This window comes from Neoarius graeffei, chromosome 28 (assembly GCF_027579695.1).
Source record: "Neoarius graeffei isolate fNeoGra1 chromosome 28, fNeoGra1.pri, whole genome shotgun sequence".
Classification (NCBI taxonomy): domain Eukaryota; kingdom Metazoa; phylum Chordata; class Actinopteri; order Siluriformes; family Ariidae; genus Neoarius; species Neoarius graeffei.
This window is the reverse complement of record NC_083596.1, coordinates 34295596-34319151: the sequence shown is the minus strand read 5'-3', so window position 1 is coordinate 34319151 and position 23556 is coordinate 34295596. Positions and strand designations below refer to the sequence as shown.

General features: G+C 39.6%; 2 protein-coding genes across 2 annotated transcripts in view; one reads left to right on the top strand and one right to left on the bottom strand.

The window, feature by feature from the left end:
- Window positions 1-23556, top strand: part of aif1l (allograft inflammatory factor 1-like) — a 74958-nt gene that overhangs the window by 7020 nt on the left and 44382 nt on the right. Inside the window, exons 3-4 of the mRNA XM_060912771.1 lie at window positions 10673-10739; window positions 18556-18597. Coding sequence (XP_060768754.1) covers window positions 10673-10739; window positions 18556-18597 — 109 coding nt within the window. The remainder of the gene's footprint in view (window positions 1-10672; window positions 10740-18555; window positions 18598-23556) is intronic.
- LOC132875392 (zinc finger protein 862-like) lies at window positions 4953-6041 on the bottom strand. Its single transcript, XM_060912165.1, has 3 exons — window positions 5825-6041; window positions 5380-5566; window positions 4953-5283 (listed from the first exon to the last, which is right to left on the bottom strand). Exons 1-3 carry the CDS (start codon window positions 6039-6041, stop codon window positions 4953-4955), a joined length of 735 nt encoding a protein of 244 aa, XP_060768148.1.

Genomic DNA, 23556 nt, shown 5'->3' with positions numbered 1-23556 from the left:
TGACTTTGTGGCTAATATGAAGTCTCGCGCATAATAGTTTATGCGCATGCATCCTTACTTCTTCTATTGTTCTGGTGTCTCCGATGGGACCGTCTTACAGCGCACCTAGAGGTGTGGCATGTGTATTGCATCGTTTTCAGCAAGCGTTGCGTTGCCATATGTACCTGATATTTTACTGATCCGTTGCCCATGTGGACGCGATATATATTTTTTTAAATCTCGTTGCCGTTGTCGTGTGGATGTAGCCTTAGTTAGCTAGCAACACTAACGGGGCAATCAAACAGCAATTTGTGTAATGTAGAAAATCAGTAATCATAGTGGAAATAGACTGACATGCTGATTAAAGAAGTTGAAGCTAAAAATAACACTGAGCAGTTTCTGAAGCTGCTACGTGTGATTCTGACTTGAAAAGACATCTGTGCTCCAAATTCCAGGGCATAGTTTTGATGCCTTTGATAACAGGGTCTCAGAAAGTAGAACACTACTCTTTCTGGGTTAAATAGACAAAATGCAAGTCACATGTCCTAGAAAAGGTATTATAATAATAATAATAATAATAATAATGATAATAATAATAAGGTCTGAACAGTGAAGATAGCCACTTCAGCACCTAAGACTACTTTTAATATAAAAATATCAAAGTTGTGATAGTATAAGTATTGACCCCCTTTTCTATGAAACCTTTGGAAAGCAGCAGGATTGCTAAAATATTAGGTCACTAATGAAGATTTATGTCAGTTGCACATTTTGTGATTGTTCTATTTTACCCCCATAGTGAAATAAGCTGTTTTTTGTTTTTCAGACCAGTGCCGGACCGTGGCCTGTCTGTTTGACGCCCCTGTGTTAATGAGTAATGAGAATAATGTTAGATTGCTAAACATTGAGGCTACTTGATGCCCTCAGAAATGTGCACATTTCTTTTGCATAGTGCTTTGTGGTCACTTCGTGTTAAGCCCATTTGCAATGTTGCCCACTTTCTCTGACCTTAATTTGAATTATTTTTAGTTTCTATTCCTTTAACTACACATTATCACATTTCCACATCATGTTCTCTCCTTGTCCTGTGCTTGTTTTTCTCCACCATACAGAATGGCCTGGGTGTGTGTCTGTGTGTGAGTGGGTGTGCATGCCTTATGACAAAAATACACACATAAATTCCAAAATGTCTGAAACTGTGCCTGATATTCCCTTCAGACACCAAAGTTACCATGGAAACTCTTCCCAGTAGGATACATAATTTGTACGTAAACTTATCGCAGTATATAGTAAGAGTATTGTATATTCTTCACCTCACTTCTGGATAAGACTGCAAAATGTCAAAATTCCAAAACCCTGCTCTATATAGATATATAGAGGTTTATTTTCCATTCGTGTAAGGAGTTTCCAGTGTAAGTGCTTTAACAGTTAGAGGTAAAGCTGTCTTGCTGGCCATGATTCTTTTTTAGTTTGTTTCTGCACCTAAATCATGCCGGTGAAATGCTCACACTTAATGGGTGTTCATGAGAGACACCCACAGCAACTAACCACCAAACTGGACTTCTAATCTATTTCGAATCTGTCAGGAAATTTGTGGTTAAAATTGTGACTGTATAATCATTCCAAAAGGTATAAAATAGAAATAATTTTTAGTTTAGTTCCTGAAAGGAACTACACATTTATCTTTCTCCATAAAGGAAAACTCATAATCCTGTTAACTTGACAAGAGATCAGTGAAAGTTGAAACAACTAGTTAAACAAGGAATTTATTGAGCAAACGTTAAAGCTCTCACTCACACTCTAGCTAGATGACTTTTTCAGCTTGAGTAACTACTGTAGCTAAGACCCTTCTGTCTTCCTGTATGTTGTTCAAATTAAGGATATACTGTATATTCTAGTCAGTCATGTCCAAGAGGTGGAAAATGCCTACACAGTTCAAAAATACTTACATACTGTGAAACATCCACTTTTGTTTTGCCTGAAACCCTTAATTAGTTTAGCAACGAGATTGTCCATCCTGAATGAATGGATATCCATTCAGGCTTGTAGTACTCGAGTCCAGGACTCGGACTTGAGCCCAACTCGTGCCTTAATTTTAAGGACTCGTGACTCGACTTGGACTTGAGCACTGATGACTTGGACTTGGATTCGGACTCGTGTGTTAACTGCATTAGGATTTGTAAATTGGAGACGAGGACTCAGATTTTTTTTCTTTATTTTTTGTAACATGCCATAATAATTTGGCATAAAATATTTATATCTGCATTAATTTGGTACTAATTTCGTGCAAGAGTGTCACACCTGCGTGCCTTGGCGCATGCATCAAATAGACTCTCGGACACGCTCTGGACAGCACGAACGCCAAGCGGACTCTCGCATGCGCCGTAAACGACTCGCACCTGCACAGGATTAAGGCGCAATCAGCACGCCTATATAAAAACTGTCAAAACACACTTATTTTGCAAAGTATTGAGTTGTGTTGCCGACACATTACTGAGCCTCATTTCCTTGTTTGGGTTCCTGAGCCATGATTTCCTGTTTCTCGTCTTTGAGTCTGCCTAGTCTACGCCAGCCTGTTTGTGCCTCAGTTGACTTACTGCCTGTTTCACCGTTTTATGATTTTGCCTGCCATTCTCGTTTGTTTACCTGTCTTCACTTGTATTAATAAACACACCTTCTGCACTGAGGCCATTATTAAAAAATGTTCTGTTTCCGGTCCACCGGCCGGGTGAGTGCCGTTTGTGCAGTTGAAATTTTTTTTTTAACCCCGGTTTTTCTACATTTTTTTCGGGTTCGTAAATCTAAAATCGAACTTGACATTTACACATTCCCAGGGCTTTCCACTAAGGCTCATACTAGCCAGCCATGACAAATGAGTAGCCAGCCGGGGGGGTAAACACAAAATAAACTCCTGTGCACGCAGTTCCCAGGATTAAATGTATTTTCCATAGACCATTTATTTATTCAGTTTACTCAAATACAAAGTAAAATGGCAGTAAATCTTCTTTCTTTTCTTGCGTATTGCATCATGAGGCGTTCCTGGCTTGTAAAGCTCTTATTTTCGGTGCATGACACATCAGGGCTCCAGACTAACTTTTTGCACTGGTTGCACTGGTGCGCCTAACTTTTTTTTTTAGGTGCACCAGCCCAAAAGTTAGGTGCACCAATTTTTTTTTCAACTCTATCACATATGACATTTAACATCGGCGTTTCACAGATATTTTTTTATTTCTGTAAAATACAATGAGAACAAATAACTTGAAAATCATTTGGCAAACAAACAGTCGTCATTAAGACAGCACAAATAAAACAACAAGACAAGGTTAACACTCCTCTCTAATAGTCATAGACATGCTGTATGTCAGCATACAATGCAAATGCATATGTAAAACAGAACAAAACATGGTAATCGATAAGAACATTACCTTTTACTCCAAGTGTGTGCGTGTGTGTGTTCAAGCCTCAGATGACCAACTCTTGTAATGTGGCTTTCTTGCCCTTTGGCCTTGGCTGAACCAGGCTGCCACACTCTCCCTCGCGTCAAAGTCCTCCAGACTTGGCCCCTCTACACGAATTCTTATTAAGTCTCCAACTGTGGATGGATGAAGGGATGCCCGTGCATCAGATTTTATTCTTTTTTGCGTGGAGAACCCCCTCTCGCACACTGCAGCTGAGACTGGGAGGACCAGCATAATTTGAACAAGGTGTAGGACGTTCTGGGAAATGCATCCAAGAAGTTAAATTCAGCAATGTTAATATAGCAAACTGACACAAACTTTAATTTTATATATATATATATATATATATATATATATATATATATATATATATTTAAAATGTACCTTGAAATCAGTGCAGTAGGGCTCCCTTGTTAGTATCATCTCCCAAAGGCTGAGGTAGGTCTTGTCCATGAAGAGTTGTGAAATCAGCAATTTGAGACCTTGAAATTCCCCCTTGGCTTGGTTTATGTCAACAGAATTTCTGAAAATAATTACACAGATAATCAGTTCACATTCACAGCATACCTATTATCAGACATATTACATTGTCGAAGTAATTCACTATCTACCTTTGAAGAACTATGGAGAAGTGATTGAGCAGAAAGTCCAGATCCTCTGCACCATAGTCTACAAGGTCTTCTCTCATTTCAGGCCAGCATTCGTGGTTAAAAATATTAAAGGCCTTGACAGCCTGTGTTGTGCTCACCAGGGAATGCTCCCCTACTGTAAGAAAAGCTACATTTTAGTAAATGCACAATGTGCATAATTAACAGCAGTTTTGTAGAGGATGTGGTAACTACACTTGCCTAGGATGCTGCTAAATCTGGCCTTCAGGTGGTTCAACGTTGACACAATTGTTGCACCCATTGCTTTTTTTAATTTGGTGCCAGCAAGTCCACCCGTCAGCTCGGATGCCTCACCTTTGAGCGGTATTGTCTGTGTTGCAAACCAGATGTTTTAAATGTTGGAAATGTTTGTACAAATACACTGTTCACTGTGTAAGTGCTAGACAAAACCATCTGTATACCTGGAATGTGTATGTTGTTTCCTGTGTATGCTGCCGCTGCCTCTTCTGCTGTGTCAGGTCAGCCAAGAACTCTGCTAGTCTTCCGCCCGGCTTAGGCCTTGCAAGCATTGCCTCTGTTGTCATCAGCAGCTTGTCAAGGCCGCACACTGCCTGTTTACATTTAACATTAAGGTATTAATAACACAGCTAATGTCCAGAAACACATCTCCAGCTCAGGTTTACTTATATCTCTTACTTGTGGTAGGATGACCTCGTCTTTTTGAAGTAAGAGGCTGAAATGGCTAATTCCACTGAATATATCAGTGATAAAATGGCAAAAGGCCACAAAAGGCCACAAAAGTGGGATCCTCCATTGACTTCTTGACCTGTATCGTAAAACAATAGTCACATAGTATAATACAGATTAGCTAGTTTCATTAAACGAATTCAAGGGTATAAACTAAACTAATTTAGTGACAATATGTACTGGCCTTTGCAGCCCGGCCTGCAATGTCTGCATTGGTAGCACTCCCGGCCAAATGGTCCATATGGTAGTATACAGCAGTGAATTGCCCTGGCTTCAGAAATGTTTCCAGTGCTCTAGACACATGTGGGAGCCACCTTGTCCCCTTCACTCCACTGGGCATCAAAGGGCTTATCCCCAAGTCAGCTCCAATGGCCCTCAGCTCCCTCATTGATTTTGGGCTGAAATGGTAGGTTTTCCAAATCAGATGCAGAAGGTCATACAACTGGCCGATTAGCGGATTTTCCCTTTGCACAGACAACATTGCCAATTCCAATCTGAAAAGAAGCACAATTTCACATGTAGCCATATCAATTCAATTCAGTAATATGACCCTTGGGTAAGTTCTAATTTGAAGAGAAAGCTGGTCTCACCTGTGAGGCATGCAGTGGAAAGGGATAATGTGGTCCCCTGCCTCCCTCTGCATCAGGGCTATGACGCCGCCTTTGCTTCCCAGATTTACTGCCGCACCATCCGCACCCAGGGCAACTGTCTTATGTAGCCAGTCACAGCACTGCTCCCCAAGAGCTTCAAATGCCTGCTTTGAGGCTGCATAAAGTCCTATGAAGAAATTATAAAGGCAAAAAATGACTAGGGTCTATGAAATCAATATTTTTAATATAATGCAATCCACTTTTGATTTTTCAATATATCCTATTTAAGTAGAATATTACACCACAATAATAATTATACTATTATATAACTATAATGATAAATATAATGTTGCAGAATATTGCTGATTGTAAATATACCGAGTTTGCGATGAAAAAATGATTATTAGCTATATTATTATGACGACCACTAGAGGGAGCATCTTACCTTGCGCATGTCCATGTTCAACTTCGACGTGACCGATCAACAGGTTGACAGGCTTCCCTCTCCGCAAGCAACGTCCAAAGACGATGACGCACTCTCTCGAGGAAACATCCGTGTCTCCGTCAATGAGAAGTGACATATATTGGCTGCTCGCTATCTCCACACTCGTTTTCCCTTTTAGGGTGTCTGCTATAACCCCTATAAACTGGGCGCAGGCCATGTCGTTGCTATATGTTGGGTTTATAGCCAGCCCATTTTTTTTGTGAAGGATAACTTCTGAACGAAACTTAGTGAACGGGAGTTCCTCTCTGGCTATGTTATATGCGATGTTAAATTTGGCAATCATCTCGGCCTCTTCAGCTGACCTATTAGCAGCTGTCTGGCGCTGAAAAGCATCGGGAAGGGGTGAAACTTGCGCAGTGCATTTATCCTGGCATGATATATGTTTCGCGGATGCACTGTGTTTTTTAAGTGTCTCAATTCGAAATGTACTGCACCCGGTAACAAAAGAAGTATTGCCTGCCATGGTCTTTCCGCACTCCTTGCAATACATGCAGAACATAACGTTCTCCTCTTTACTATGCCTCAGCCAAGGAAACTGACTAAGCCATTCTCTTCGAAACGTGTACGTCTTTTTCTTTAGCTCGGGTTCATTTACCGTTTCTGCTGTCTCTGCTGTGGTCTCGTCATCTTTGTCTTTCTGTCCCTCCACGGACACAGAGGCCCTTGCACTAGGAACAAAAAAACTATCTATAGTTCGTTTCATTGTACTAGTTCATGACTAACATTTAGCTACATGAATGAAATGTGTTCAGCTATCCCAGTCAGAGAACTCCCGCGGTCGAATTCCCGCGGTCGAACAAATGACGTACAATGCTTTGACAGGCCCCCATTTCGACTGGATACTGAAACCTTTGTTTTGAAATTATACACAATTACGGCTTGGGAATACTTTATGGTTGTGTTCTTTTTGTGGTTGATGGAAAGAGACTAGCATAGCATTGGAGCTGGACAAGGTTAGTGTGGGATGCCGTGGTGCTTCGTGACTCGTAACATTTAATGATGCTTTATTATCTCGAGCTTCCATTTACTCAACGATGTCGCTGTCTAATTGTATCAGTCGGTTTGTTGCTGAATCACAGCAAAGCCGAGCGTAGCCTGTGCACCACTGCACTATGCAGTATGCAGAACAGTCTGCGCGCACCGCTGTAAACAGTTAGGTCTGGCAACGTTCGATCCCATTGTTTTAAAGGCAGGTAGCCTACTCAAGCGGCCGAATGTTGATGTTTTGATCTACGGATGTGGTGGCTATGATATATTTGCAGCTTACAAGCATTACCCATTTGCGGGGTAAAATGGAAAGGTTAGTCTCGCGTCCCCCACGCCCACCTCTCCCTCAGACAGCTGGTCGCACCGGTGCGACCAAAGATTTTTTTAAGGCGCACCACTCCGAAATTAAGGCGCACGTGCGACCAAATTGGTCACACTCTGGAGCCCTGCACATTCACGCAGCTGAGCATGCTATGAATTAACAAGGACACCGGTCTGCAATGGTGGCTACACAATTAAACACTCAGCGAACATTTCTCCATTTGTGTATGAAAATACACTCCAACGACTCAGTTTGGTTTCATTTACAACCAACGGTGTCTTTTGATGCCAGCACGTAATTGAACGAGAGAAGACTGGTTTACCAGAGACAAAATAAGCGTTATCTCTGCTTCTGTTCCCTCCGATGTCGCCTCCAACGGCCCCGACACACTACTGCCTCCGCCGAGTGCGCGCGCGCACACACCGCATGTCGGGGCCGCGGATGAGTTACTCTCCCTTGATCAACGAAGTCGGCGGGGAATTTGTGGTTATTATCGGTACAAACAGCGCAAATCGCAACTTAAATGAGTGCAGTTCAGTTTGACATTATTGTCAGTCCGTTAGATAAACATTTAATTTTATTAAAATCGAAAATTAATATTTAGAGCCCTACAAAAATAATAGTCATTAAAGTAGCCAGCTGGACTTAATTGTGTAGTCGGCTGTATGGCCGGCAGCCGGCGCTTGTGGAAAGCCCTGCATTCTGTGCAGAATATAGAATTGAATCAGCTCTGCGCATGCGCCGTGTGGCACAAAAAAATGGCAGCCACCATGAAGGAAGGAGATCCGGAGTTTTCAAACATTTGCTTAAGTGTGAAATCGCAAAATGGTATTCTAGCGAACAACAAAATAGTAAAGATTCAGAAAAACAAATCATTCAGTGATCATTTTAATAGTGTAATTTCATCCGAACTAGGCCTAACGGTCGATTTAGAACTACAAAAAGTCCGTGTGTCGGACATTTTAAGTACCTTTGTAAAAGTTTTGCAAATGTTGCAGTCAGCATTTAAAATGCTAACAAAGTTTTTGTACAAGTTTCAGTTGATTAAACTGTCATATTTTATTAAATGTGTCTGCTTTTGTAATAAAAAAGTACTGAAAGAAAAAGCAAACACAGCATTGCGATTTCTTATCCATCCATATAATAAAAAAAAAAAATCCCTCCCTCCCTACTGAAAATTTTTTTGCTCACCCGGTGGACAGGAAACGGATTTTTTTTAAGGATGGCCTGACATCCATCTCCCAACCATCTTTGACAGAATACTTCACACTTCCCTCATAAAGAGAATGCACATTGACCTGTTCATACGTCACGTTCAGGAACAAACTAATATTAATGGCGCTGAAACAGCCACTGTCAAATGGTGCGGTTGGAGTCTTGTTCTCGGACTCGACTTGGATCAATAGTGGACTCAACTCGGATCAATACTGGACTCAACATGGACTCGACTCAAAATTTTTTTTAATGACTTGGACTTGAACATTGGGGACTCAAGACTGGACTTGGACTCGAGGTTTAGTGATTCGACTACAGCACTGCATTCATTATCTGTAACCGCTTATCCTGTGCAGGGTCACGGGCAAGCTGAAGCCTGTCCCAGCTGACTATGGGCGAGAGGCGGGATACACCCTGGACAAGTCGCCAGGTCATAACAGGGCTGACACACAGAGACACACAACCATTCACACTCACATTCACACCTACGGTCAATTTAGAGCCAACAATTAACCTAACCTGTATGTCTTTGGACTGTGGTGGAAACCGGAGCACCTAGAGGAAACCCACGCAGACATGGGGAGAACATGCAAATTCCAGATCCCTGTCAGCCACTGGGCTCAAACCCAGAACCTTCTTAGTTTAGCGACGAGATTGTTTTAAGGCAAATTCACAGTAAGCAAATTGCAGAAGACTGCAGCTGAAACTCTATCCAGTTCTTCTGATATACCTAGCACCTACCTAATTTAATCAAATAAAGCAGAGGTATTTCACTAACGTAAGCAAAAAACATCACTGAATGGCAGCAGCAATTACCTTTAAATGTTTAACCATTAGTGATGAGTTCATTTCTATAAATAAAAGTCATCAGTCTGAAGTGAAGTTTTGTTTCACCAAAGTCATGGCCTTAACAAAAGCTGTTTGGAAAACAGACTTCCAGTCCGGAATAGAATTTATAGACTATGTGGACTACCATAGATCCTGGGGGAGGAGCTTCATTCACTACCATAGATCCTGGGGGAGGCCAGAATCATTCAAATGCCAAACACACTGTTAGACCTAATCTTGTTGAAAAAAAGAATAATCTTACCTAATCCACCTTTAGCAATTTTGACTAACAGCACAGACTCTGAACAAGTGATGGATCTGTTGAAATCAAAATTGGTGTTTGAGAGATTTTTTTATAGCTGTCTGTCATTGTTAAGGACACTAATGTGATAATATATATGAAAAATATACAAAAATAATGGATGGTTTTAGGAGATGTTCTCATTTTACATTTATAGCTCATCACTTTAGGGGAGATGCTCAGAAACGTTTGATGATTCATAACTAAGCACATCTTCATCATCATCATCCACTTAAATGCTCTCTATAAGCATATATGCCCTGCACCCAGAGACAGGACTTGCTGTACAGTAGTGGTGCGTTATCATGGTTTGCCAGCGCATTTTTAGTTGTTCATCTTCTCACACACTACGCACTTTTCTAGCCATTATTTTCAGAAAAAAACTGTTGGAGTTTGTTTAGTTTGAAGAAGTGTTTTACCAGCTTGGGTTTCTTCAGTACCTGGAAACTGTTGCTATCTCAGACTGAATGCGAACATGAAAAATATGTGGCTTGTCACTAATGTTGTCGTCAAGACCAATAACATGACTCGGTGCTAGTTTGCAATTTTCGTTACTGTTTACGGCTGTCACCCCTCCCCGCCCGGATTCACACCCACTGGTCTGGTCACTGGTGTGAATCCGGGCGGGGAGGGGTGACAGCCGTAAACAGTAACGAAAATTGCGAACTAGCACCGAGTCATGTTATTGGTTGCATTTGAAGCAGGAAGTTTTACATCCAGTCACGGTAATGATGTTGACAAATAAATCAGACAATGCATAGGCAATTTAATGAAATCCCCACAGTTGTGGTCTTGACCGGTCTTGAAATAAAATCCAGAATCCTCTCTGTCTGAGACTGAGACAAGACAGAGTAAAAATGCAGTCGATTCCAAGACAAGACTGAGATGTTCCAAAAGTGGTCTTGAGACCAGTCTTGAGTACAGCAACACTACTTATCACTCCCTCGCATTATCGCTGAGATTACATTGTGCACATAGACAGCAAATGGTCACCTGTCACTTGGAAAAATGAATGTAGTCTGCTAATACATACTCACATACACAAATTGTTACCATCTGTTGACACAGTGCTGTGTTTAGACATAACCTTAGAGTCAATAATGGGAAATATTTACTTTTTTTTCTTCCTCTGCAGGAATTCCTGGAGGATCAGAAGTACAGCGATGAGGAGGATTTGGCAGAGAAGCTGGATTCCTTCAAAAGTAAGAGCTACAAAGACTAAAAGCTCATCAGGAATGTCTTTAACATGTAAACGTCCTTGGCGCTTGCTGCACACGTGTAATATTCAGGGATAAATGACATTGTGTTTATAGAGGAAGAACTCTGGGTGTGTGGAGGAGCTTTCTGCACTGTGGCAGGAATAGCAGGAATGCTTCGTTGTTTTCAGAGAGAATTCTTTTGGGGGAGACAAATAACATGACTGTGGATGAAAGAGATCATAGCTAAAATGTGAACTAAATTCTCAGTCATGTGGCCCAAATCCAGTCTCTTTCTCTCTTTCTCATCCCCCACTGTCCATAGGCCTGATACTTGAACTCTTTACTCAAGGGCTTTGAATTCCTTAAGTTTCAAGTTTACCATCAACCAAGTTGTGTGTTTTTATGTGCATGCCTTTGTGTGCTCATCTACAAATGAAGAAAAATAAAGCTTACAGATCCTGAAAGAACCAAACCATGAAACAGTGCAAAAGCTGAGTTCAAATCAAACTGGAAGAGAAAAACATGTACAGAATCCAGGCAGATTGAAATGAAGTCTTGTGTTTTGTTTTAGTTATGGTTTGCAGAAGTGTACATTTGCCTGCACACTCACTCTGTCTCAAGGCCTTGGGCCAACCACAGTGTTAGAGCCACACAAATGTGCCTGTGTTGGGGTGCGGGGGGTTTTTTTTGGTTGTTTTTTTGTTTTGTTTTTCATCTTGTAGTCAGGTCAGGGAGAGAATGAGGAAGCGTAGCCTTGAGAACTGTAAGAGCTCTCAAGAGGCATTGATTTCCAGCATACCACACGGAAAAAGAAAGACAGCTACTATGATAACCAAACATGGTCAAGTCAAGTTTATTTGTATAGCGCTTTTAACAATAAACATTGTTGCAAAGCAGCTTTACAGAATTTGAACGACTTAAAACATGAGCTAATTTTATCCCTAATCTATCTATCATGGTCATGCTGTTAAAACCTCAGAATAGGCTGTAATGATTTAATCATCTCTACACAATATCCTACCAGCCTTTACACATTTTGTGTAGGAGCTCGGCAGTATATAATTGGAATATGATAGGATTACTCAAAAATAGACCAAAAGTGTACTTGTGTGTGTTCTTCTCACCAAAAAAAATAGGAAATGAGCCAATAGGTATATCCATCTGGAATAATTCACACAATTGTGTTTGAACTTTCGAACATTAGCTGAAACACTAACTGCCTAGAAGCTCCATCCCACCACTGCATCTCTTGCTTTCAGTTAAGGTTAAATGGAGAATGTTTTGAGTTTATTAATATGAAATAACCAATACATGTTCGATTTATCCAACATTAGACATGTATATACTTGACATCAGTTAATTATGTTTATTATTGATGCAGCCACAAAAGTCTCGAAATTCATCGAAAGAGAAAAGATGAACAAAAATGTTGATGGAAGCAGATTGAATAGACCTACAACGAAGTGTCAAATTGAACACTTTATTCTTTTCCAAGAGAGCAAACTTGTCCTACAGTGGTGCTTGAAAGTTTGTGAACCCTTTAGAAGTTTCTATTTCTGCATAAATATGACCTACCTGTAAAGCATTATCAGATTTTCACACAAGTCCTAAAAGTAGATAAAGAGAACCCAGTTAAACAAATGAGACAAAAATATTATACTTGGTCATTTATTTATTGAGGAAAATGATCCAATATTACATACCTGTGAGTGGCAAAAGTATGTGAACCTTTGCTTTCAGTATCTGGTGTGGCCCCCTTGTGCAGCAATAACTGCAACTAAATGTTTCCGGTAACTGTTGATCAGTCCTGCACACTGGCTTAGAGGAATTTTAGCCCATTCCGGTCCTTCCACAACATTTCCATTGGATTAAGTTCAGGACTTGGCCGTTCCAAAACATTAACTTTATTCTTCTTTAACCATTCTTTGGGAGAACGACTTGTGTGCTTAGGGTCGTTGTCTTGCTGCATGACCCACCTTCTCTTGAGATTCAGTTCATGGACAGATGTCCTGACATTTTCCTTTAGAATTCGCTGGTATAATTCAGAATTGATTGTTCCATCAATGATGGCAAGCTGCCCTGGCCCAGATGCAGCAAAACAGGCCCATGATACTACCACCACCATGTTTCACAGATGGGATAAGGTTCTTATGCTGGAATGCAGTGTTTTCCTTTCTCCAAACATAACGCTTCTCATTTAAACCAAAAAGTTCTATTTTGGTCTCATCCATCCACAAAACATTTTTTCAATAGCCTTCTGGCTTGTCCACGCGATCTTTAGCAAACTGCAGATGAGCAGTAATGTTCTTTTTGGAGAGCAGTGGCTTTCTCCTTGCAACCCTGCCATGCACACCATTGTTGTTCAGTGTTCTCCTGATGGTGGACTCATGAACAGATTAGATTAGATTAGATTAGATTAGATTAGATTAGATTAGATAAAACTTCATTGACATTAGCCAATGTGAGAGAGGCCTTCAGTTGCTTAGAAGTTACCCTGGGGTCCTTTGTGACCTCACCGACTATTACATGCCTTGCTCTTGGAGTGATCTTTGTTGGTTGACCACTCCTGGGGAGGGTAACAACGGTCTTGAATTTCCTCCATTTGTACACAACCTGTCTGTCTGTGGATTGATGGAGTCCAAACTATTTAGAGATGGTTTTGTAACCTTTTACAGCCTGATGAGCATCAACAACACTTTTTCTGAGGTCCTCAGAAATCTCCTTTGTTCATGCAGTGATACAGTTCCACAAATATGTGTTGTAAAGATCAGACTTTGATAGATCCCTGTTCTTTAAATAAAACAGGGTGCCCACTCACACCTGATTGTCATCCCATTGATTGAAAACACCTGATTAATTTCACTTCAAATTAACTGCTAATCCTAGAGGTTCACATACTTTTGCCACTCACAAATATGTAATATTGGAACATTTTCCTCAATAAATAAATGACGAAGTATAATATTTTTGTCTCATTTGTTTAACTGGACTCTCTTTATGAGCAATTCCAGCGTTATGGACGTGACACTTGAACTCAAAATGGCAACAAATGACCCAGTGCATGTTTTATTGTCTCCCAGTATTTAAACAGGTGTTGCATATTTTAAGGCTGTACCATACTGGAGAAGTGATAGAACAAGAACAATTCCCATAGTACATCTAGGGCATGCCAGAAAATGCCAATAAAAGATGCGTTATGGATGTGACAGAAAAAGTATCACTTTTCTTGGGTTACTGTACATTTTTATCAAACTCTGTGAAATTGTAAACCTAATGTCGAAATGGAGATATCCATTTGATAGAGGGGTCCAAGGTGAATATTAAAAAATCTTTGTTTAAAATATTTTGTATTTCATGCAGAGTTTCGGAAGGAAAAGTCAGCGTTATGGATGTGACGAAGTTCCATTATGGATGTGATGCGTCTGAAATAGACATGGCATATGTTTAGAAAATCAGCAATTTAACCACCATAACCCTTTGAAAAACTCTCTAAATATCAGCTAAAACTATCAAAGTTCTTAAATAATATTTAGGATAGCTATTGTTTTGCTGTTTTGTGGATTTTAGCATACATTTCTGTGGCTTGTGGCAATAATATAGAATTGTACATGATCAAAGTTGATTTTAGCTTGGGTTTTACATTATAAGAAAGAAAGACTGACAGTGACATATTAGGTTGGTTACAAATTGGTTCAACTTACTCACATCTGTAAAATACAGGCCTAGGTGATATCTCTGGGAGTGGTTTTGATGTATTACATGTTGCTTTATTTTTGCATGGTGAGGTTGACATTTACATGGAATTGCCCTTATCTACCTTTAGGACTTGTGTGAAAATCTGATGATGTTTTAGGTCATATTTATGCAGAAATATATACCCTGTCCACACTAGGGATTTTGTACCGATACGATACTACTTTCGTACCCAAACACCTGTCCACATTAGCAACTATACCGATACTGTACCGGTACGAAACCCATACATTTGTGGGTTTCGTACCGGTACAGTATCGGTACTGTAGCGCTTCGCTGTAGTGTGGACGGATGAAGCGGCTCTGTATCGATACAAATATAATGCGCATGCGCAAAGTCACACACCTCAATCGATGTCTTCACTGAATAAAATAGTGAAGAACGGAGATTCGTTTGTTTCTTTCTTTCTCAACTGCCTCGTGCGTTTTATACGATTCGACTGAATAAATGACCACCAGAAATACAGACTGTACATTGACAACAAAAAGCACACACACGTTGTTTCATCCGCCATATATTCTCGGAAGGAAGTTACTCGGTAACCACGGAAACATTTCGCGCACGCGCATTTCAACTTCCGTGAAAGAAAACCGCAAACATTTCTCGCTAGTGTGGACAGATGCACTAAACTGTACCGGTATACTTTGTATCGATACAGTTATACCACTTTCGGACCGGTATAAGTGTGAACACAGCAATATAAACTTCTAAAGGGTTCACAAACTTTCAAGCACCACTGTAGCTCTCTGGGTGGGAGGGATGGCATACTGTCTTCTCCCCTGTCAGTCACAGCCACACGATCCAATTGTTGAGTGTCTGTGAGCTCAGGCATATAAAAGGCATACAAAAAAGTTTCACAGAGAGAGATATATAAATTTCCAGATATAAATTTTAAATACTGTATATGAATTGTAACACTTTTGCAACTCAGAGGAAATGAGGAAATGTGAGACATACTTGTGACAAGCTCAAGGGGCAGTTTATTTTGCTTGGTTTTGCTTTTCAGCAAATTTATTTGACTCTGTGCACTCTAGTGCACACGCATGGTACTGGGCTGTTCAGCTCTCTCTGGTTACTGGCTTCTCCCTGAAAAAACACAAAAGACACACACAAGTAAATTCCTCTCCGTCCACAGCTGACGTTCGACCACACCCCCACTGCTGCATGAATTTATAAATTTATCCCTAATGAGGAAGCCTGAGGCAACACTGGCAAGGAAAAAACTCCCTGAGACGACATGGGAATGAAACCTTGAGAGGAACCAGACTCAAAAGGGAACCCATCTTCATTTGGTGCTAACAGATAGCATGATTATAAATAACTCACTTCTATAAGTGTGTCTTATATGGACAACTGTGTAACCAGAAATTTCATTATAATTTTAGCATGAACTCTATTTTATTGATGGAGATTGTTCATTGATGTAGACTTGAGTGCAAGACTGTTCATGACAATTGCAGTCCTAAAGTTATCAAGGCAACTGTAGTCCTAAACCATCATAGCAGAACTGTAAGTGTCCAGAGCCATCTTCTAAGCATATCTTTAGACTGTCCATATGGGGCCATCCTCCACAGGAACAATGTGATGGGACTCCAGCCAGAAGTAGAGCATCAGGATGGATTAGGCAGGTCCAGAGAGCAGGCGAGGCCAGCATCACCGGTATCTCAGGATTGACGGGTGATTCTCATGAAGACCTTCACATTAACATAAAGTTTTTCACCTCATTTCAGTATTTTTTCAAGTTGAGAGCCTAAAATAGAGTGTGAACTTTACTATGTTGATCTTTTTTTAATGGAAAAATATTTTAATAGAATTTTATTCTTATTTGAGGCTTACATGATCCAGAATAATTCTCATCACCGTTACAGTAAATGATGAAGCTAGATCATGAGTTAAAAATTTGACAATTTATTTCATATTTCCACAAAATATCCCATTAAATGAACAGCACAGTCCATGACAATTACTTTATATTTTTTTGACATTTATTTATTGCCCTCACAGTGCATGGTAATGAGAATATTGACTAACGGTAATGAGATACTCTTGGCTAATTTCACAAATAACCTGAAATGCTAGCAACCTATAACTTTGCCACATGTTAAAGCCTTATATTGTGATAATAATCATAAAATAATATTTTTTTTATTTTTAAAAGTAATGAGTATTAAACCATAACGGTAATGATAACAGACAGTGTAACTAAGGACAGATTTAGCAACATTAACATAAATATCACAAAGTAAGAGAAGAGTGAGCAACTAACCTTGTCTCCATTTTGAATCTTGTATCTGAAGTGATGCATCATGGGATAGCTGATCAATTTAAAGGCACGGTGTACTTTTTATGGGGGGGTGAAATCATGAAACGGTAATGAGAAACATTTGGTGCGGACACAGTTATTTTGTTTAAAATCAAGTACCTTTTTTTGTTCAACACAAAAAATATTAATATTATGCATAAATATAGATGTTTTAAAATAACTTTGCACTGTATTCTTTTTTATATAATTAGGAATTTTTATATGATTTAAAGTAAACATTAAAAAAAGGGATGCAGACACATAACGGTAATGAGAATTTCCATAGATTTTTTTGTTTAATTGATATAAAAATTAGTTTATATGATGATGAAAACCATTTGTCCATACAGTGCTTTCTATTTTCTTTACACAAAATATCAGAGTTTATGTGAATTAAGTATTGATTTTGGAAAATGCGTCCTGGACATGTTCACTGCAGCTTCATGAGAATCACCCTCACATGTATAATGAGAGAGAGAGAGAGAGAGAGAGAGCACTAAAGTTACTCCTACATTCTCTCCAAAATTACATATCTTCCAGACAGTATGTAATGTCCTGATTTTGAATTGCTGGGAATAAAGTCAGAATGCTGAAAATCCACCAAATGCCTATTCGAACTAACACATTGTTGATGTGTGTAAATCATTATTATCACGACGTGACCATTTAGTTTATGTGCTACCAAAAAGTCTGGATATAAATAGGAGAAATTTAAATTAGCTGACAGTATGCATTTAAAGCAGTATGTTTTACTTTACAAAACACCTCTGTACAGCTATCAGTAGTGTGTGGTTTTTTTTTTTTTTAATCCCTCGTCAATGGCTGATAGGGGCAGATCATCAACAACCCTCTGTGTAAGAGCTGTTATTTTCACTCATCTAGTGATCTCTAGAGACATTGTTTCTTAGGACTTTTGTTGAATATTTTGAGTTGGAATGCAAAGCGGACTTGGACATTTTTATTTTGTGATAATTGTATAAAGTGAGCTTGTACACTCAGCTGGTTGCTTATAAATCCAAGCATTGCTGTAGATTGCAGTTATGATATCAGTTCAGCCAGTGCATGTTTTGACAGTTCTGTTCCATCCATCAGCATGCGCTAGGATTTTTGTAGTAAAATCCCCCTTTTTTTTCTTTTTTTTTGAGGATTATCTTGTTACCAGTGTTGGGCACTCTGTAGTTGATAATCCTGAGCTTCTGTTTTTGTTAGAGCATGCCATGGTTAGGGCCTGAAATCAAGTCACCATGTCTGTCTATTCCTATCTCAGCTTCTTTTTCTTGCCCATTTTATCTTCCTCCCCACACAGTTTTGTTGTGAATAGTCATGGGTTTCAGGGGAAGGCAAAAACAAGGGGGGCATTGTAACTGTCGTCTCTTCCTCTCCAAGAGACAATGTTGCAGTCCCCACTCCAACAGCGCTGTCTTTGTGATGCAGAGACAAACAGAGTTGGAGACAGATGGACCGACACAGCGAGTGCAGAGATAGTAAAGGAGGCACAGAAACCGAGTCCAAGAAATTATTTAAAGTTAAATGAAAGTTTGACCATTTTATTTCCACCTCAGTGCTGAGTTACACCTGCTGCGATCCATTTCTCTGTTCCAGCTCCAGCTGTCCTTATAATGACCTGGCCTTTTACACTCACCTGTTACTGGCAGCTGTGTGTGTGTGTGTGGTTGGGGTGGGTGAAGGAGTATAGTTACAAACAGAGTGTATTGTGCTTTATTCAGCATTATTTAATTTGACATCTTCACATTTATTTTGCAGACAAATATGCAGAATTTGATCTCAACGATGAGGGAGAGATCGGTAAGTGTGTGTGTGTGTGTGTGTGTGTGTGTGTGTGTGTGTGTGTGTGTGATTAAGGCTGTATGAGAGTCTAGCTTTCATGTCCATTCTGAAAGTGACACTAACCACCATGAAACATGAGCATGTGTTAATAGAGAACAAGTTGCTGCAGACAAAGTGTGCAATTGTAGTACAGTCTCAGGGATGAACAAATCAGTAGCCAGGGCCTGGGACAAGCAGGTTTTGTGGGACAATTCAAACTTGTCTTATAGACAAGTAGGTTTAACAACCAGAAAATATCAAACATACTCTTTATTGATTTCCAGAAAAGTTTTTATTTCATGTAGAACGATTTGAAGCAGATTAATTAATATACATAGATGACACAGTCTGTTCTGAATCAGGAACATCCATGTATGATGAAATGATGAAACTGAGTGGAAGTAAGTGCAGTGCAAAGCCTTCATACTCTACTTAAATCTTCTGCTTACTATAAGCAGCAGTCTCATCATTGTTAAAGGTGTTAAAGATGATGTTCACCACACTCAGCTAACTTGCAACCCTGGTATCACGAACTCCTTGGGTGACGTCCAAATAGTTTGTTATAGCAAAAAGTTCATAATACTGAAATGGACCTACTTGTCACACCAAAGACTCACATTATATGCATAATTTTAGACACATTCTCCTTATCTCAAATTTCTCGTTCTGACTCACTATCGTAATTCATTTACTGAGTTAAAGGATCATGAATGGAGGCTATGATTTCTTCATCTGTTATGGAAATGATGGAGGTTACCAGTGTATCGTTGTCAGTGTACACCCACTGACTTGCTGTGCTTTCTAAATCTTCACCATTCAGTTCATTTAGGGTTGCAAAGGGGTGGAAAGTTTCCGGGAATTTTGGAAACTTTCCCGGGAAGTTTCCAGGAATTTTGAAGGGCCCGGGAATATTGGGAGTTTTTGGGAATTTTCAATTTTGGCATTTATTAAGTTTTAAACATTTTAAAACATTTCATCACCCAGAAAAACAAATTAATACCCATGTTAAGCCTTTCTTTCAATTATGTACTGTTTTGTGCTAATTAAGAATAGGACATATTGCTAAAGGCCAATTAATAAAAGGCTTTTAGTTTTTCAATATTAGTATTATATTCAGATTTTTCAGTGAAAAATTATTATTCTCAATCTCAATTATCTAGTCCGAGGGACACTTAATAGAAATCCACTCAAAATTGTCAAAGGTCAAATGCGCATTCCGAAGTTCCCTACAATAAAAGTGTAGAAGGTCTTGTATCCCTTGGTCTACTACACATATTTTGAATACATTATTTTTTTTGTGTGTGTGTGTTAGGGACCTCTCGAATCTGCACTTGAATAGATTTCTATTAAGTGTCTCTCGGACAAGATATCTAGTAATTTTGAATTGAATAGATTATTTTTCTAGAGTGTACCGTTTGGTAAGAATTAACTGGAAATCTAACTCATTGCATAACAGGTAGTGATTTCTAAAACTCTTGCAAAGTAGCTCGGAGGGAGAGAAGTTTGAGCGCCATAGGTGCGAAGGCGAGTTTTATATATATATACAGTGGGGCAAAAAAGTATTTAGTCAGTCACCAATTGTGCAAGTTCTCCCACTTAAAAAGATGAGAGAGGCCTGTAATTTTCATCATAGGTATACCTCAACTATGAGAGACAAAATGAGAAAAAAAAATCCAGAAAATCACATTGTCTGATTTTTAAAGAATTTATTTGCAAATTATGGTGGAAAATAAGTATTTGGTCAATAACAAAAGTTCATCTCAATACTTTGTTATATACCCTTTGTTGGCAATGACAGAGGTCAAACGTTTTCTGTAAGTCTTCACAAGGTTTTCACACACTGTTGCTGGTATTTTGGCCCATTCCTCCATGCAGATCTCCTCTAGAGCAGTGATGTTTTGGGGCTGTCGCTGGGCAAAACAGACTTTCAACTCCCTCCAAAGATTTTCTCTGGGGTTAAGACCTGGAGACTGGCTAGGCCACTCCAGGACCTTGAAATGCTTCTTACGAAGCCACTCCTTCATTGCCCGGGCGGTGTGTTTGGGATCATTGTCATGCTGAAAGACCCAGCCACGTTTCATCTTCAATGCCCTTGCTGATGGAAGGAGGTTTTCACTCAAAATCTCACGATACATGGCCCCATTCATTCTTTCCTTTACACGGATCAGTCGTCCTGGTCCCTTTGCAGAAAAACAGCCCCAAAGCATGATGTTTCCACCCCCATGCTTCACAGTAGGTATGGTGTTCTTTGGATGCAACTCAGCATTCTTTCTCCTCCAAACACGACAACTTGAGTTTTTACCAAAAAGTTCTATTTTGGTTTCATCTGACCATATGACATTCTCCCAATCCTCTTCCAGATCATCCAAATGCTCTCTAGCAAACTTCAGACGGGCCTGGACATGTACTGGCTTGAGCAGGGGGACACGTCTGGCACTGCAGGATTTGAGTCCCTGGTGGCATAGTGTGTTACTGATGGTAGCCTTTGTTACTTTGGTCCCAGCTCTCTGCAGGTCATTCACTAGGTCCCCCCGTGTGGTTCTGGGATTTTTGCTCACCGTTCTTGTTATCATTTTGACCCCACAGGGTGAGATCTTGCATGGAGCCCCAGATCGAGGGAGATTATCAGTGGTCTTGTATGTCTTCCATTTTCTAATAATTGCTCCCACAGTTGATTTCTTCACACCAAGCTGCTTACCTATTGCAGATTCAGTCTTCCCAGCCTGGTGCAGGTCTACAATTTTGTTTCTGGTGTCCTTTGACAGCTCTTTGGTCTTGGCCATAGTGGAGTTTGGAGTGTGACTGTTTGAGGTTGTGGACAGGTGTCTTTTATACTGATAACGAGTTCAAACAGGTGCCATTAATACAGGTAATGAGTGGAGGACAGAGGAGCCTCTTAAAGAAGAAGTTACAGGTCTGTGAGAGCCAGAAATCTTGCTTGTTTGTAGGTGACCAAATACTTATTTTACCGAGGAATTTACCAATTAATTCATTAAAAATCCTACAATGTGATTTCCTGGATTCTTTCTCCCCATTCTGTCTCTCATAGTTGAAGTGTACCTATGATGAAAATTACAGGCCTCTCTCATCTTTTTAAGTGGGAGAACTTGCACAATTGGTGGCTGACTAAATACTTTTTTGCCCCTATATATATATATATATATATATATATATATATATATATATGTATGTATGTGTGTGTGTGTGTATATATATATATATATATATATATATATATACACACACACACACACACATTTATATATTATATGAATGATTCACCACATTTCGTGTCAATTAAATCTTATTAATAGTAACAGATCTAGATAAATCCAGTGACTATAGACCAAACTTTAATATGCCTAAAGTCAATGTTAATGTCAATAATGACTATTATAAATTGCCAATGGTCGTCCCTCTGATGATAATGTTCTTCTAATAATATTCTATTTCTAAGTTAGTAAAAGTCAGACAAAAAAGTCTGACAAGTTCTTTAGAATCTAATGTCTGGTTTGGTGATCTAACCTTGTCAGATATAGGGTCGTCTTGCTGCCGTCCAAAATACTCCGCCATTCGTCCTTGGCAACCATCGCGACAGGCGATCCAAACTTTATCTTGGTGATTTTCTGATATTTTTTCTTCGTAGTTTGGCTTTCGCCATTTCCACCAATGGAATTTCGTTTCATTATCTCATTCAAGAGAACAAAAAGTTAAAGATGAGCAGGCGATAAATGCAGATGCAAAAAACCAAACAAAATGTTTGAGTGTCGCAGGTTTTCTCGTTCTCTCACGCGTATCATCAATAGCGCTATCTGTATGCTGTGTAGATGAAAGTTTTCCGGATTTACCTGGAAATCCGGATACTTGACAAAACTCTTGAAAATCTCCGGTTTTCCGAATGGAGAAATTTATTTTTCGGATTTTTCGCGTTCCGTTTCATAGAAATTCGGTTTTGCAATCACGCGGCTTGTTTACGTTCAGCGACAGGGCGCCGCCATTTTTGTAGTCTCGCAATGCTTGCTGGTGTGTACAAGACCTCATATGCTTATATACGGTACATACCTCATGTTATGTGAACGAGATTTTATCGCGATATCGTGCTTTAGAAAACGCATTCTTTTGTGTAACTATTTAATATCAGTTGAATTATTATTTTCTAAACATATATGCAGTATTGCACATAAGATGTGACAGCATCACTTTATATAAGTTTTGACATCCAATAGTGAAAATTCTGAATTTAGAAGAATGCACTCCTGAAAATTACTCATTAACTAGGGGAATTAAATTTGATATTTTTGACATGTTAATCATTAATGTACATGAAAGAAAAAGGCTTAAAAGTTATAACTTGTTTTAGTGAAAATAAGTACTAAAATGCACTAGAATGCAGGGTTTTGCGTGTTATGTTATTAAAATTTTTTCGGGGGACGTTGCCCCCCATCTTAGTTTGACTTTAAAAAGTTCAGGATTTTTTTCTTTGCTCCACTTTCATCTCTAATGCTTTATTGGTAACTACTAAGACATTGGGTGGCTCAGTGTGACCCCGCGGCGTACCAAATTCCGCTCGATTCATATGCGCGCTTGATCTGCGGGCGCATGCCTCCGGCATTCACTCCAATCCCCCTGTTACGGCGATCGGTGTACCGACCAAGGAATCAGCATATACCGCGGGGTACACACTTGAGTCCACCCATACAATGCAGGGTTCTCACCAGGATTTTTTTTTAGCGTAATGGGTTATGGCGAGGGAGCGTAGCGACCGAGCGGGGGGATGGTGCGGAGATTTTGAAAAATCATGCCCAAAATTGGCCATATTTGACGTTCCTGGAGGGGATAAATTGCATTTTTTATGTTGTATATCCTTGATGGAAAATTGTTACATCTTTGGATCTTGGCAATGTGTTACCTACTGTTGTATTTCACTGAACTACAAAG